The 14,557-nt window shown below is 47.9% G+C and overlaps 1 protein-coding gene across 1 annotated transcript in view; it reads right to left on the bottom strand.

The window, feature by feature from the left end:
- RBSN (rabenosyn, RAB effector) overlaps window positions 1-14,362 on the bottom strand; it is a gene marked incomplete in the record, with an annotated part of 45,055 nt that extends 30,693 nt beyond the window's left edge. Inside the window, 3 exon segments of the mRNA XM_014592472.2 lie at window positions 392-532; window positions 10,490-10,772; window positions 14,233-14,362. Coding sequence (XP_014447958.1) covers window positions 392-532; window positions 10,490-10,637 — 289 coding nt within the window.
- Window positions 14,363-14,557: the final 195 nt, after the last annotated feature.

Raw genomic sequence — 14,557 nt, 5'->3', positions numbered from 1 at the left:
CTCTCTCTCTCTCACTCTCTCTGCAGGGTGCATGTACCCTATAGGAAAAATTAAATATGTAAATAAACAGTGGCTGGCCCTACAGCATAGGGGTTAAAGGGGCTGGACCTCGCATGTCCAACCGCGGTATGAACCCTGGCCCTGGCAGCTGGAAAACTACGCCTGGTGTGTGTGCACGTGTGCCCGGAACCCTAACAGGACAGAGGAGTCGAGAAGGGACCACCGCGTACACGCCACACCTTCTCTCTCCATCTCTCTCCGCTGAGCATCATGTGATCCCTTGACAAACAAACAATAAATAAAGGTCACAACATTTAGAACAAAACACATGACCTAGAACGTAACAGACACTTGACCAGATACCTGCTAACGAACAAACGGGTTTTCTTACCAAGCTCCTGAGGCTCCCACATGTAAGGATCGACTCCTCCATAGCTGAAAGACTCATAGCCCTGGGTCCCTGACTCTGCTCGATCATCCCCTTCTCGTCTCAACAACTTGTTCTTCGCTTTCTTAGCCTTCTGGACAAGACCTTGAAAAATGGAACAAACAATACGAATGAGTCCATGAAGAAAATCTGGCTTAGAGTCAAGGGAAGGGGCCAGCAGGTGGCACAGTGCTTAAGGCACTGGCCTCCCACATGGCCGAACACAGTTCGAGTCCCAGACCCAGTGGCTTGAAATCATACCAGGCATGTGTGCATGCATGTCCAGCATCCCAAAAGAATGGAGGGGAAGGGAATACATTGCGGCCATTCCCCCAGGGGGTGATTTCTCACTCTCTCCTATAGCAAAAATCTCTTTAAAAAAAAAAGAAAAAAAAAAGTCAAAGGAGATCTCAAAAAACAAGAGTTGACAAAACATTGGGTTGTCAGAAGAGTTATATTTTTCTATGTAAAATGCGTCATGACTTTTCCAATGACCCAATAATTATCCTTTGCTTAAAAATGAAAGATACTTAGATCTCTAGTAACATGCAACATGTTACCAGCAGGTGGCGTAGTAGTTAGGGTGTCAGACCCCACATGGTCAACCACAGTTCCAGACCCAGATCCAGCTGTTTACAAAGCATACCAGGTGTATGTGTACGTGTGCCCAAAATACTGAGAGGAGAATGGAGGAGAAAGGTCTGAAGTATGCCATCCCTCGTGGGGGGTGATTTCTCACTTTCCTTCTCTCTGTCTCTCTCTGGTGAGCGCATGAACCCTATGACAAAAACCTAAAGAAATAAAAATAACAAGATTCGTGGGTCCCAAGTAACATATAGCACAAGCATGTAAACACAAACACGCGAGTATCACAAATACCACAGCGATACACTAACTAGTCAGTCCTAGCAGTGAATGTGATTTATGTGGCCAACTCATATGCAAATTACTGCTCCTTATGGAATTTAAGAGCTCAATTAAATAGAAACGTTAAAATCCAATTTGTGAGGAAACTGGGGTGATGGAGATGTTTCCTCCCATATCTTAATTAGGGTAGTAGTTAGATGTGTATATACGTCTTTCAAAACTTACTTAAAAACTTGTATGTATGCGACCAGCAGTTAGCGTAATGGCTATGTCGCTGGACTCCCATGTAGTTGACGGCGGTTCAAGTTCTAGACCCAGTGGCTTAAACTCACACCGGGCGCGTGTGCGTGCGTTCCCATCCCCCCTGGGAGGTGATTTCTCGCTCTCTGTCTCTCTGGCAACACTAAAACCCTATAGAAAAAAAAAAAAAAAAAAAATCTCTCTCAACAAAAAAAACTTATATCCAAACTTGGGACCAGAGGATGGCATAATGGTTATGTTGTCGGACTCTCACGTAGTTGACTGCAATTCAAGTCCTGGACCTAGTGGCTTCAAACTCACACTGGACATGCGTGACTGTGTGCCCAAAACCTCACGAGAATGAAACAAAAGAGACTGTGGTGTGGCCATACCTCTGGGAGGTGATTCCTTGCTTTCTGTCTGTCTGTCTGTCTGTCTGTCTCTCTCTCTCTCTCTCTGACAAGCACATGCACACCCTGTAGGAAAAATCTCTCTCAAAAAAAAAACAAACAAAAAGTTTATGTAAACTACACTTTAGTTAAAAGCATTTTAAAAATAAATTCTACATAGGACCAGCAGTTGGTATAATGGCTATGTCACTGGACTCCCATGTAGTCAACCGCGGTTCGAGTCCCGGACCCGGTTGCTTAACTCACACCAGGCACGTGTGCATGCGTGCCCAAGATCCGGAGAGGAGAATGGAGAAGGGATTGCGGCGTGGCCATCCCCCCTGGGGGGTGATTTCTCACTTTCAGTTTCTCTGTCTCTCTCCGTCTTTCTGGCGAGTGCACACGCCATACAGCAAAAGACTCTTCAAAAAAAAATTTCTGAAATTATATTTCAAAAATAAATTCTACAGTACCAATTTTTTACCCTAGGGCATCATGAGTAAATGCTTCTCATTCACCTCCAAGAAGGGTTTCGGCCACTCCAACATCCCGGGGCTGGGGTTCCCCGTAATGTTTAACTGGAGACAAACTTCTCTCTCCCCATGTCCAGAACACACACGGGACTAATTTACTCAGTTTCAAGAGACAGATATGCCACCTACAGCATGGCCCAAGGGGAGGCAGACGTGGTAAGAGAAGACAAGTCTTCCCTGAGTGAGGCCCTTACTGCACCAGGCACAGGGCCAAGTGCCCGCAAACACATTCTGCCAGAGGGCCCACCATGCTCCAGGCCAGGCTACCATTGAGGAAGTGACGTCGACGTGAGGAGACACCATCAGAGCTCAGAGGCAGCAGGGCTGGAAGCAGGCGTCTCAGCCGTCTGAAACAAGAGCCCTCTCTTGCAGCCAGCATGATTCACAGGCCATGGCTCTGCAGAACAGGGACCTGGTGCCTGTGCTGAGGTGAGAGGACCTCAGGCCCAGTCACAGGTGCGGTAGCTTGCCTCTCACTTTCCCTCTCCATCTTACTCACAGGAGTGCACGTGCCCTATAGCAAAATTGAAAAAACTAAAATAAGGGGACCAGCAGATAGCATAAAGGTTATGTTGCTGGATTCCCAGGTAGTCAGCTGTGGTTCAAGTCCCAGATTTGATGACTTAAAACTCCTGTGCATGACCAAAATCTCAAGAGGAGAATGGAGAAGGGACTGGCGTGGCCATCCCTCCGGGGCATAACTTCTCACTTTCTGACTCTCTGTAGCACACGTACCCTATAGCAAAAATCTGTCTTTAAAAAAATAAAGGTGGGGCCAGCAGGTGGCGGGGTAGTTAAGGTGCTGGACACTCCCACATGGCTGACCATGGTGCAAGTCCTGAATCTGGTAGTTGCTTTCTCACTTCCGCTCTCTCTCTGCCTCTTTATCTCTGATCAAATTAAAATAAATGAATGAATAAATAAAATAAATCATTCTAAAAAATAAAATAAAGAAAAAAATTTTAAATTAAATCTATACCAAAAAAGTCTCTCAAAAATAAATTAATAAATAATTTTTTAAGAACCTAGTGAACAGTTGATAGGTGGGAAAAATAATTCAGTTATAAGTGTCCTCTCATTGATAATTTTTTTTTTTTGAGAGCTTTTCGCTATAGGGCACGTGCGCTCGCCAGACAGACAGAGACAGACAGAGAGAGAGAAAGCGAGAAATCACCCCCTAGGGGGGATGGTCACGCTGCAGTCCCTTCTCCTCCATTCTCCTCTTGGGATCTTGGGCACGCACGTACATGCACCCGGCGTGAGTTTTAAGCCACCGGGTCCAGGACGCGAACCGCAGTCGACTACGTGGGAGTCCAGCGACATAGCCATCACGGTAACTGCTCATTGATAATCTTTTTTAAATAATTTTTTTTTTAGATAAATTTTTGCTATAGGGCACATATGCTCACCAGAAAGACAGAGAGAAACAGAGACAGAAAGTGAGAAATCACTCCCCGGGGGGATGGCCACGCTGCAATCCCTTCTCCTCCATTCTCCTCGGGGAATCTTGGGCACGCACACACACGTCCAGCAGGAGTTTAAGCTGCTTGGTCCGAGACTTGAACCGTGGTCAACTACGCTGGAGTCCAGCGACATAACCATTACGCCATCTACTGGTCTCAAGAATTATTTAATTTTATTTAACATTATTATTATTTCTTATATGGCACGTGCGCTCACCAGAGAGAGAGGGAAAGTGAGAAGGCAAGTTGACAGGTTCAAGACTCGAACCACAGTTAGCTATGTGGAGTCCAGCGCCTTACCCACCATGGCAGCTGCTGGCCCCCAACTCTTTGACATTCTTAAATGTTGGGTGACTGCGATCTCTTTCTGCCATCACAAGCTAGTAGAAAACATCACATTTAATACAAAATGGTACCGTTACTATTACACTTCCTAGATCAACAGCTCAGAGCTCTCATGGCGCCCAAGTGCTGCTCGTCAGCTGAGTAACATTACAAATCCCACCGCCTCTCAAAAGTGTAGGCAACAGCAGATGTGAGGTGCTGGCGGCAGGGGATGAGACTGATAAGGCTACAGACGTGTCTTTGTTAGACAGCTGAGCCAATAAGCAAATTCCTGATTATCAGTCACTCTGGGCTGGCTTTTTCCAACTGGAAAAATACAAGGACACCCTTTAAACGCATTAGTTTTTTCAATAACAGGGGAAAGGGAACAGCCTGGTGTGAACAAAGGGCCTAGCAGAGAGGAAACTGGAGTTCGCAAACGACTCATTTTTGCAAACAAGACTAAAGTGTGCCTAGGGAAACAGGCAGTCTATTCCATTTAGCAACTTTTGGAGGCATAGAAAAGCAGCCTGGCAACCTTCCCAGAATAATTAGGAGTAATTTCTTTTAAAAAAAAAAAAAAATGTTTTTTTTTTTTTTTTACAGAATTATTTCATTTAACTTTATTTATTTTTTTAACCTGACCAGAGAGAGACAGAGCAAGAGAGAAAGAGAGTGAGCGAGAGAAACTAAGAAAGCAAGCTGCCAGATCTGAGACTCAAACCATGGTCAGTCAAGTGGAATTCCAGCATCCCTAACCACCAGGCCGTCTGCCAGTCCCTCTTTTTTTTTTTTAAGAATTATTTTTTACTGTTTATTTATTTATTTATTGGAGAAGTTTTTGGTACAGGATGCGTGCGCTTGCCCGAAAGACAGAGAGAGGCAGAGAGAAAGAAAGCGAGAAATCACCCCCCCGGGGGGGGGGTGGCCACGTCACAATCCCTCAATCCCTTCTCCTCCATTCTCCTCACAGGATTTTGGGCACACACATATATTTGCCCGGCGTGAGTTTAAGCCACTGGGTTCAGGACTTGAACCGCAGTTGGCTACATGGGAGTTCAGCGACATAGCCATTATGCCAACTGCTGGTCCCTTATTTTTTATTTTTTAATTTGACCAGATAGAGACAGAAAGTGAGAAGGCAAGCAAGTCACCAGGTCCAGGACTTGAACCGTAGTTAGCTATGTGAGAGTCCAGCACCTTAACCACCACACCACCTTCCAGCCCAAATCCCATGTTTTTTACAAACACTTACAAAGCAGAAGCCAGGAATTTTTAAGCATCTTCTGTTCTACTTACCATAAATAGGCAGAACTGAAGCTAAAACAGGGTTGGGGCTCAAACCCACTGACCATTTTTATCTTTTTCTTTATTCATAATAAAGATCTGTCTGAGGGAGAGAGGAGCACCTTCCACAGGGTCTGGTCACCCTACAACCCTCTTCCTCCACTCCTCCAGCGCACTGGGTCCTCGGTGCTCATGCCTGTGCCTGGTGTGTTTTAGGCTGACCAGACCAAAGGTCTAAAACGCAATTCCCACATGGGATGTGGCTTGTCTTTTTTCTTTAACATATTTCCATTTTTAATTTTTTCTTTGTTTTTTGTTTTATTTTAAGAAAGATTTTTTGTGGGGACCAGCAGTTAGCGTAATGGCTATGTCGCTGGACTCCCATGTAGTCGACTGCAATTCGCGTCCCGGACCCGGTGGCTTAAAACTCACGCCAGGCACATGTGCGTGTGCCCAAGATCCCGAGAGGAGAATGGAGGAGAAGGGATTGCGGCGTGGCCATCCCTTCTGGGAGGTGATTTCTCACTTTCTGTCTCTCTGTCTCTGTCTGGCGAGCGCATGCGCCCTATAGTGAAAAACCTCTCCAAAAACAGAAAAGAAAGATTTTTTGCTATAGGGCATGTATTCTTGCTGGAGAAACAGAGACAGAGAGACAGCGAGAAATCACCCCCCCCCATGAGGGAACGGCCATGCTGCAATCCCTTTTCCTCCATTTTCCTCTCAGCACCCACATGCCCAGCGTTGAGTTTTAAGCATCTGGGTCCAGGACTCGAACCACGATCAACCACATATAAGTTCAGCAACATAACCATTATGCCATCTGCTGGTCTCCTGGCTTGTCTTAAGCAATGTATCACCACTACACCATGGAGCTGGCTCTCACCCTTTCTTTTTTAAATTTCCCTCAAAATCTGATACCAAGGTTCACTCCTATGGCAAAAACCTTAAAAAAATGTTTTAAAAAAGAGTAGAAAACTGAATTACTATGCTTTATAGTTTTCAGAGGTTTTTTTGTTCCCCAAGAAATTTTTGCTATAGGGTATGTGCGCTCCCCAGCAAGACAGAGAGAAGCAGAGAGATAGAAAGCAAGAAATCACTCCCCAAGGGGGATGGCCACGCCGCAGTCCCTTCTCCTCCATTCTCTTCTCGGGATCTTGGGCACGCACGCACACAAGCCCGGAATGAGTTTAAGCCACCGGGTCCAGAACTCGAACTGCAGTCAACTACATGGGAGTCTAGCAACGGAGCCATTATGCCAACTGCTGCTCCCAGCTTTCAGAGTTTTTTCACATGCATTATTACTTTAACTTTCGCTAGCCTAAAACTAGCAATATAAAATTTCCAAAAGTAAAAAGACCAAATGGAGAGGTTATCTGCTTTTGAAAAGGCTTTTCAAAGAAAAACTCTGATCTCGAGACCAGCAGATGGCATAAGGGTTACATCACTAGACTCCCATGAGGTCAACTGTGGTTCGAGTCCTGGACCCGGGGGCTTAAAAGTCACGCTGGGTGTGTGTGCGTGCATGTCCAAGATCCTGAGACGAGACTGGAGAAGGGATTGTGGTGTGGCATCCCCTCTGGGGGGTGACTTCTCACTTTCTGTCTCTCTCTGGCGAGCACACATACTTTCTAACAAAAATCTCTCCTATATAATAAATAAATAAATAAACACAACTTTGATGTCAATCTTTAAAACTTCACTTTCTGAGGCTGGCAAGTGGCATGGTGGTTAAGGCACTGGACTCCCGCATGGCCAACAGCAGTTTGTGTCCCAGACCTGGTGGCTGGCTTTCCTCATCTTCCCTCTCTCTCCGTTCAGTACACATGCCTGAAGCAAATTGGAAAATAATAAATAAAAGTTTTTAAAAACCTTTACTTCCCCAATTCCAAAACACAGAGGAAAACTGCAACATAACCAAGAATTCCTTTCTAAAGAAATGATGCTCTGTACTGAAGGAGCTGCTTAACTCAGTCTCGTAGTTCTTCCAAGGTAGGGATGAGGGCAGGGATGGAGGAAAAACCCAAGAGAATCCTTTCAAATTATTTACAAGGAACATTTCCATTCTATCTAGTATTCCTTAAATAGATTTCCGTGTCTAGGACCCCCTAGGTAACCTTAAACATTTTTCCTCCTAAAAAGAAGGGTCATCACAGGAACCTGAGAACATCTTCTGCCTTCTCTGCCCTGGTGCCACCGGACTTGGGGACAGCACAGTGTGCAACTCAGCTTGGCTGATAGGGAGACTGGGAGCTCACTGAAAATGACGGAGGCAGGCCCGAGGAAACGTACGTAATCAGACTTTGCTTGTCTTCCCTCCAGGAGGCTGAGCGCAATTCAGGGACTCTCACACCAGCGATGTTGCATGGAGAAAGCGGTCCTGAACTTACAGGTGACAGAAGACCTAGATTCCAGGCCTCACTCTCCCAGTCCCAGTGTGGCCTTGGGTAAGTCACTCGACATATCTGAGCCTTATCTGTTATCTATAAAATGACACCAATCACCTTTGTGCAGGGTTGCTGGGAAGACTTAAATAATGTACGTGTGGGGGGAAAAGACTCTAAAACTGTAAAGCGCAGTAATTCGGTGTTCCACTTTTATTTTTTTTAAGGTTTTTTGCCATAGGGCACGTGTGCTCACCAGAGACAGAGAGAGGCAGAAAGAGGGAATGTAAGAAATCACTCCCAAGGGGGAATGGCCACACCACAATCCCTCCTCCTGCAGTCTCCTCTTGGGAGTTGGGGCACACACGCACATGCGCTCAGCATGAATTTCAGCCATGTGGGGATCCTGCACCCTAACTATCACATTACCTGCTGGCCCCAGTTTTCCACTCCTGCAGCTATGGCTCTGTCCCGTCTCTACAGCCAGAAGCTACCTCACCCATCAGCACCCCCAGGAATTTGAAAACGTTGAACTATGCCAGGGTCTCGGACAGAAGTTGTAACTGCTAATGCTGTCTGCAGCTCTTTTTTCTGATCTGAAAACTGAGACATGGAGTGGGATTCCAGGGGCAAATATGTGACTACAGTGCACGTGACTGGCATGTGTGCAGGCCAAAGCCCATGTGTGACTACGCTCGGCCCCAAAAGATCACGGAGACAGTATCCAGCCCTCTGTACTGGGGTGGGTCTCGGTGCTGCCACCTGCTTTGAGAAGCAGGGTGGCTGAGTAACTAGAAAAGTGAGTTCCCGAGGAGGGGTGTCTTACTTGGGATTTAGAATTTGAAGGTCAAGAAATATAACGAATGCGACATAGGCAAAATTACCCTAGAAGATTTCTTGCCTAGGGACCAGCAGTTGGCATAATGGCTATGCCGCTGAACTCCCATGTAGCCGGCCACAGTTCAAGTCCCAGACCCGGTGGCGTAAACTCATGCCGGGCGCGTGTGCGTGCATGCCCAAGATCCCGAGAGGAGAATGGAGCAGAAGGGACCGAGGCGTGGCCATCCCCCCTGGGGGGTGATTTCTCACTTTCTGTCTGCCGGTCTTTGTCTTTCTGGCAAGTGCATGCGCCCTATAGCAAAAACCTCTCAAAAAACAAAACAAAACAAACAAAAAAAAGATTTCTTGCCCTAACTCTCTAGGATCTGAACCCTTGGAAGTTCAAAAACCAAAAACCAAGGTTTAACTTTTTGGGTTGCTTCTCCTTGCGTTTCCTCTACTGCTCTCCTTGTCCTGGGCTGCAGAGGGGAAGGCCCAGTTGGGAAGAGAGAATGGCAGGAAAGCCTAAGTGATGCATAACTCAGGGCATAACAGGCCTCTAGTTCCATCGGGAAGAAAAAGAAACCCTCTCCAAACCGTGGCTGGTAGTCGGAGAACTCGGATAATCTAAATAAGCAGCAGGTCACAGCGCTTATGTTTACATTCAAAGCTAGGCTCCCGGAGTGTCTGTAGGGGATTATTTCATCTGGGCGTGTCTGGTGCCCTCAGACTCTGAGTCAGACAGCTACTGTGAGGATTAAATGAAATTATTGGGTTGCTGGAAAAGTCATGACGTATTTTTCCATAGAAAAACAGAAAAAACACTCATGACTTTTCCGACAACCCAATATGTGGATGGGTGCCTGATGGTGGCACAGCAGTAAAACACAGTGCTCTGCGAGGACCCTGGGAAGGTTCTAGATCTGCGTCTGGAGACCTCCCTGAGAATGGCCGCCATGCATGCATGCCCATCGTCTGGGGCTGGCCAAGAGTGATCACGGCATCAGGACCCTGTTGAGGGTCTCTGTCTCTCTATCTGTCTCCTGTTCATAGAAGAAGTAAATAAATAAACCTTAGAAATGGGAAATTAAGGGGCCAGTAGGTGACATGTAGTTGAGGCGCTGGAGTCACGTGGCCAATCATAGTTCCAGTCCTGGACCTGGCAGCTTCCTTTCTCACTTTCCTTCTCAGTCTTTCTCTGTGTCTCTGGTGAACATGCATGCCCTGTAGCAAATTTAAAAATAATGATGACCAATAAAATAGTTCTTTTCAAAATATCAAATGAATACACAGGAAGACTTTGATTTAAAAAAGAAAGTTAATACACAAGAAGACTGACTAGAGCCTGGCACATGGCGCGGGTTCTAGATAGTATTCGCTACTAACATCATCAGATTCTGGTGGCACCATGGAAAATGACAAACTCTGGGACCAGCAGGTGGCGCAATAGCTACATCCCTGGGCTCCCATGTAGCTGACCACAGTTCCAGTCCCAGACCCAGCAACTTAAAACACACTGGGCACGTGTGCGTGCGTGCCCAAAATCCCGAGAAGAGAATGGAGGAGAAGGGACTGCGGCGTGGCCATCCCCCCAGGGGGTGATTTCTCACTTTGTCTCTCTCTGTGTCTCCTACGAGTACACATACCCTATAGCAAAAATCTCTCTTAAAAGAAAAAAGGAAGAAAAAGATGAGCACTGCCCCACGAATTACAGCTCTTATTCCCAACCTGGGAGGTAAGCAGAAACTCGGCCCCTTACTTTTAATCTGCCCTCGGACGTCCCGGTCTTCGCCCGAGTGCTCCTCCTCGTAGTGTGACTGAAGCTGGTAGAAAGACTGCAGGTCCTTCAGGCACAGAGGGCACAGGAAGCCCTCCCTCACTTCCCCCGGGTCGTCCAGGGAAGCCATGGCGGCGTCCTCTCACCCCCAGGAAGGCAGGGCGCTCATGCCAGAGTCAGCTCGATTCCTCCCAGAGGCTCCCGCAGTGATGGGGAAGTGGCATCATGGCCCTGGGTGACGGTTCCTCCGGGAGTGGGAGGAGCTCTAAGAAAAGAAAGAAGAAAGGAAAACGCCAATTCAGGCAAATCGGCAACAACTGAGATCTGCTTGTTCTTCTGCAGGTCAACGAGGGTACATGATGTTTGTGCAGTGCGGATTTGAGCTCAACAAACCGTCTCTCAAACCTCAGATCCAATCAGTAAACCCAAGACGTGAGAACATCACTGGCCACCCGCAATCCCATGCAGTGGGAAACACATATCCCTGAAGATAAGCCACAGGACACCCAGGCAATTCTCTTTTTTCTTTACATACTGAAGATTTTTTTTTTTAGAGGTTTTCGCTATAGGGCGCGTGCGCTCGCCAGACAGACAGAGACAGAGAGACAGAAAGTGAGAAATCAACCCCAGGGGGGATGGCCACGCCGCAATCCCTTCTCCTCCGTTCTCCTCTCGGGATCTTGGGCACGCACGCACACGCGCCCGGCGTGAGTTTTAAGCCACCAGGTCCGGGACGTGAACCACGGTCGACTACGTGGGAGTCCAGCGACATAGCCATTATGCTAATTGCTGGTTCCCCCGAAGATATTTTTTCAGAACTATTTTTATTTAACTTTATTTATTTACTTATTTCAATTTGACCAGAGAGGGACAGAGCAAGAGAGAGAAAGAGAGAAAGAAACCGCCAGATCCAGGACTCGAACCACAGTTGGCCACGTGGGAGTCCAGCACCTTTAATCACCACGCCACCTGCCAGCCCCGCCAGGCAATTCTCTTCTACTCGTTCCATGTGCTCTGCATGCCACTTCAGCCACTAGGGAAATGTCTCGAGTATTTATGAACAAGCAATTTTTATTCAACCACATACATGAATTTCTAATGCTTGTGAGGCACCTGGGCTAAAATGGGAACATACGAAAAGATAAAGCATCCATAACTTAAAAAAAAAAAAATAGGGTCAGCAGGTGGTGCAGTGGTTAAGGTGCCAGAGACCCACCTGGGTGACTGTGGTTCAAGTCCCAGGCCCAGCAGCTTGAGACACGCTGGGTACATGTGTGGACATGCTCCAAGTCCTGAGAGGAGAATAAAGAGACTGCAGTGTGGCCATCCTCCTTGGGGAGTGATTTCTCACTGACTCTGTGTCTCTGGCAAGTACATGTGCCATATAGCAAAACTCTCTCTTTAAAAAAAATGTTAAAAGTGGGGCCAGCAGGTGGCGTGGTGATTAAGGGCGCTGGACTCCCATGTGGCTGATGGCGATTCGAGTCCTGAACCTGGTGGCTTGTGTTCTCACTTTCCCTCTTTCTCTCATTGTCCCTCTCTGGTCAAATTAAAATAAATAAAGTTAAAATAACTCTTAAAAATTTTTTTAAAAGCAAAAACTAAATCAAAACAAAAACCTCAACATCAGTCTAAAAAAAAAATTAGAAACTGAGCAGTCAAAAAAAAAAAAAAGCCTCTTTTGCATTTTATATTTGTAGAGCACCTTTTTCTAGGGAGCTTACTAGCTTATATAAACCAGTAAATGACAGTTGAGCAGCAAACCTAATGTTCTTACCGCTTCAAAAATAAAAGGATTTGGTGTTGCAACATTTCAGTTTAACGCATTACATTTTCTGACTCACAATGTCACCCGAGAAAGACTCCCGGGCACAAGAAGGATCTGGAGAAAGTCATTCCACACGAGCAGAGGAATCTCTCCTGGAGGAATCCGGGCCACATGCCCGGTACAGAGAGAGGGGAAAGTGTGACCCCAAGGTTAGAATGGGCTATAGAGGGCCACTAGGAGAGGACCGCCAGTCCTCAAAGCCAAAGGGTGGCCCCAACTCAGAACATAAACAAAAGCCATACCGGGTCTCTGTCCCCCCTCTAGTGCAGACACCCGACCACTCCGTATTGCACACCCCAGGCCCTATTTCAGACCCGAACGCAGGTGGCCACAGAAACAGCAACTGCACATCTGACTCTGCAGCCTCTGCAGCCAGGGATTCACCTGCCGTCCCTCCCCTCCCGAGCACTCACCAGTCAAACACCAAGCCCACACTGCCCAGCCGCACACCCGCCCTCCCATGTCCAACCTCCTTCAGGGCCCCCTCTCCACTTCTAACCGCCTGTGTGAAGTGACTGAACAATGTAAGACTGCTCCATCTGGGGCCAGCAGGTGGCGCAGTGGCCCAAAACTGGTGGCGTGAAACTCAAGCGAGGAGAGTGTGTGCAGGAGTGTGCGCCCAAAATCCCCAGAGGAGAGTGGAGGAGGAGGGATTGCAGCGTGGCCATTCCCCCCAGGGGTGATTTCTCACTTTCTCTCTGTCTCTTTTTCTCCAGAGTGTATGCATCCTATAGCAAAAAATTTAAAAAAAAAAAGGACTGCATGGTTTGTCCCATCACCCCATGCCCGGGTCAAGCACACTGCCTGGCACACACAGGAAGCACAATAAGGCTCCAGATAATGAATGAACTCCAATCCACACTTCCACCTAAGGAAAGCGACCACAAAGCACCACACAAGTCAGGGTGCGGACCCCCAGCCATCACTGAGTACAGTAGCAACCCCTTCACCCTAAGCCACGGAAAAAATAAAAACTACAGGGGCCAGCAGGTAGTGAGGGGGTAAAGGCACTGGACTCCCCCATGGCCCACCACAGTTCAAGTCCCGGACCTGGTGGTTTGCTTTCTCACCTTTACTTTCTGTCTCTCTCTGGTTAAATTAAACAATAACAGGAGCAAGGACCAGCAGATGGCATAATGGTCCCATTACTAGACTCCCGTGTAGTCGACCACGGTTCGAGTCTTGGACCCGGTGGTTTACAACTCACGCCAGTTGTGTGTGTGTGTGTGTGTGTGTGTGTGTGAGTGTGCCCAAGATTCGGAAGGAAGAATGGAGGCGAGACTGTGGCATAGCCATTGCCCCTAGGAGGTGATTTCTCACTTTCTGCCTCTCTGGCAAGTGCACACGCACACCCTATAGCAAAAATCTCTTTAAAAAATAATAAAACATGGCCAGCAGGTGGCATGGTGGTTGAGGGCGCTGGACTCCCACATGGAGAACGACGGTTCAAGTCCTGGACCTGGCAGCTTACGGCTTGCTTTCTTACTTTCCCTCTCTCTGCTCCTCTCTGATCAAATTAAAGACAAATAAAATAAATCTTTTAAAAAAATACTCTTAAAAATGAAGAAAATAATAACAAATAAAATGCAATAAATAGTTCTTTGAAAAAGCAAACCTGAGGGAACCAGCAGTTGGCATAATGGCTATGTCACTGGACTCCCACGTAGGCGACCGCGGTTCGCGTCCCGGACCCGGTGGCTTAAAACTCACGCCGGGCGCGTGTGCGTGCGTGCCCAAGATCCCGAGAGGAGAATGGAGGAGAAGGGGTTGTGGCGTGGCCATCCCCCCTGGGGGGTGATTTCTCGCTTTCTGTCTCTCTGTCTCTCTCTCTCTGTCTGGCGAGCGCACTGCGCCCTATAGCGAAAACCTCTAAAACAAGAAAAAAAGAAAAACCAACCTGAAACTCCTTGCCCTGCGCCCCACGTCCAGCCTGAAGGCCGCCTCCCCGCGGCACCCGCGCACACCGCAGGCGCCCGGCCGGGACCACTCACGACCACGACGCCAGGCCCCAGGGAGCAGCCGTGCGCCTCACGCCCCGCACAGGCGACACCGAAACCCGGCCGGGCGCCACCCAGGACGCACACCCCACCCCGCTGTGCGCGCCTGCGGGGCGACACGGCCACACCGCGCCACCGCACGGCACACTCCCAACCACACTCCCCACGCGGCCAGAGGGGACCCCGCCTCCGCCCCCCACGCCCGGCGCGGCGCCCGGTACCTGG

The sequence above is a fragment of the Tupaia chinensis genome, unplaced genomic scaffold (assembly GCF_000334495.1).
Source record: "Tupaia chinensis unplaced genomic scaffold, TupChi_1.0 Scaffold000704_1, whole genome shotgun sequence".
Taxonomy (NCBI): domain Eukaryota; kingdom Metazoa; phylum Chordata; class Mammalia; order Scandentia; family Tupaiidae; genus Tupaia; species Tupaia belangeri.
This window is presented reverse-complemented; position numbering and strand designations above follow the sequence as displayed.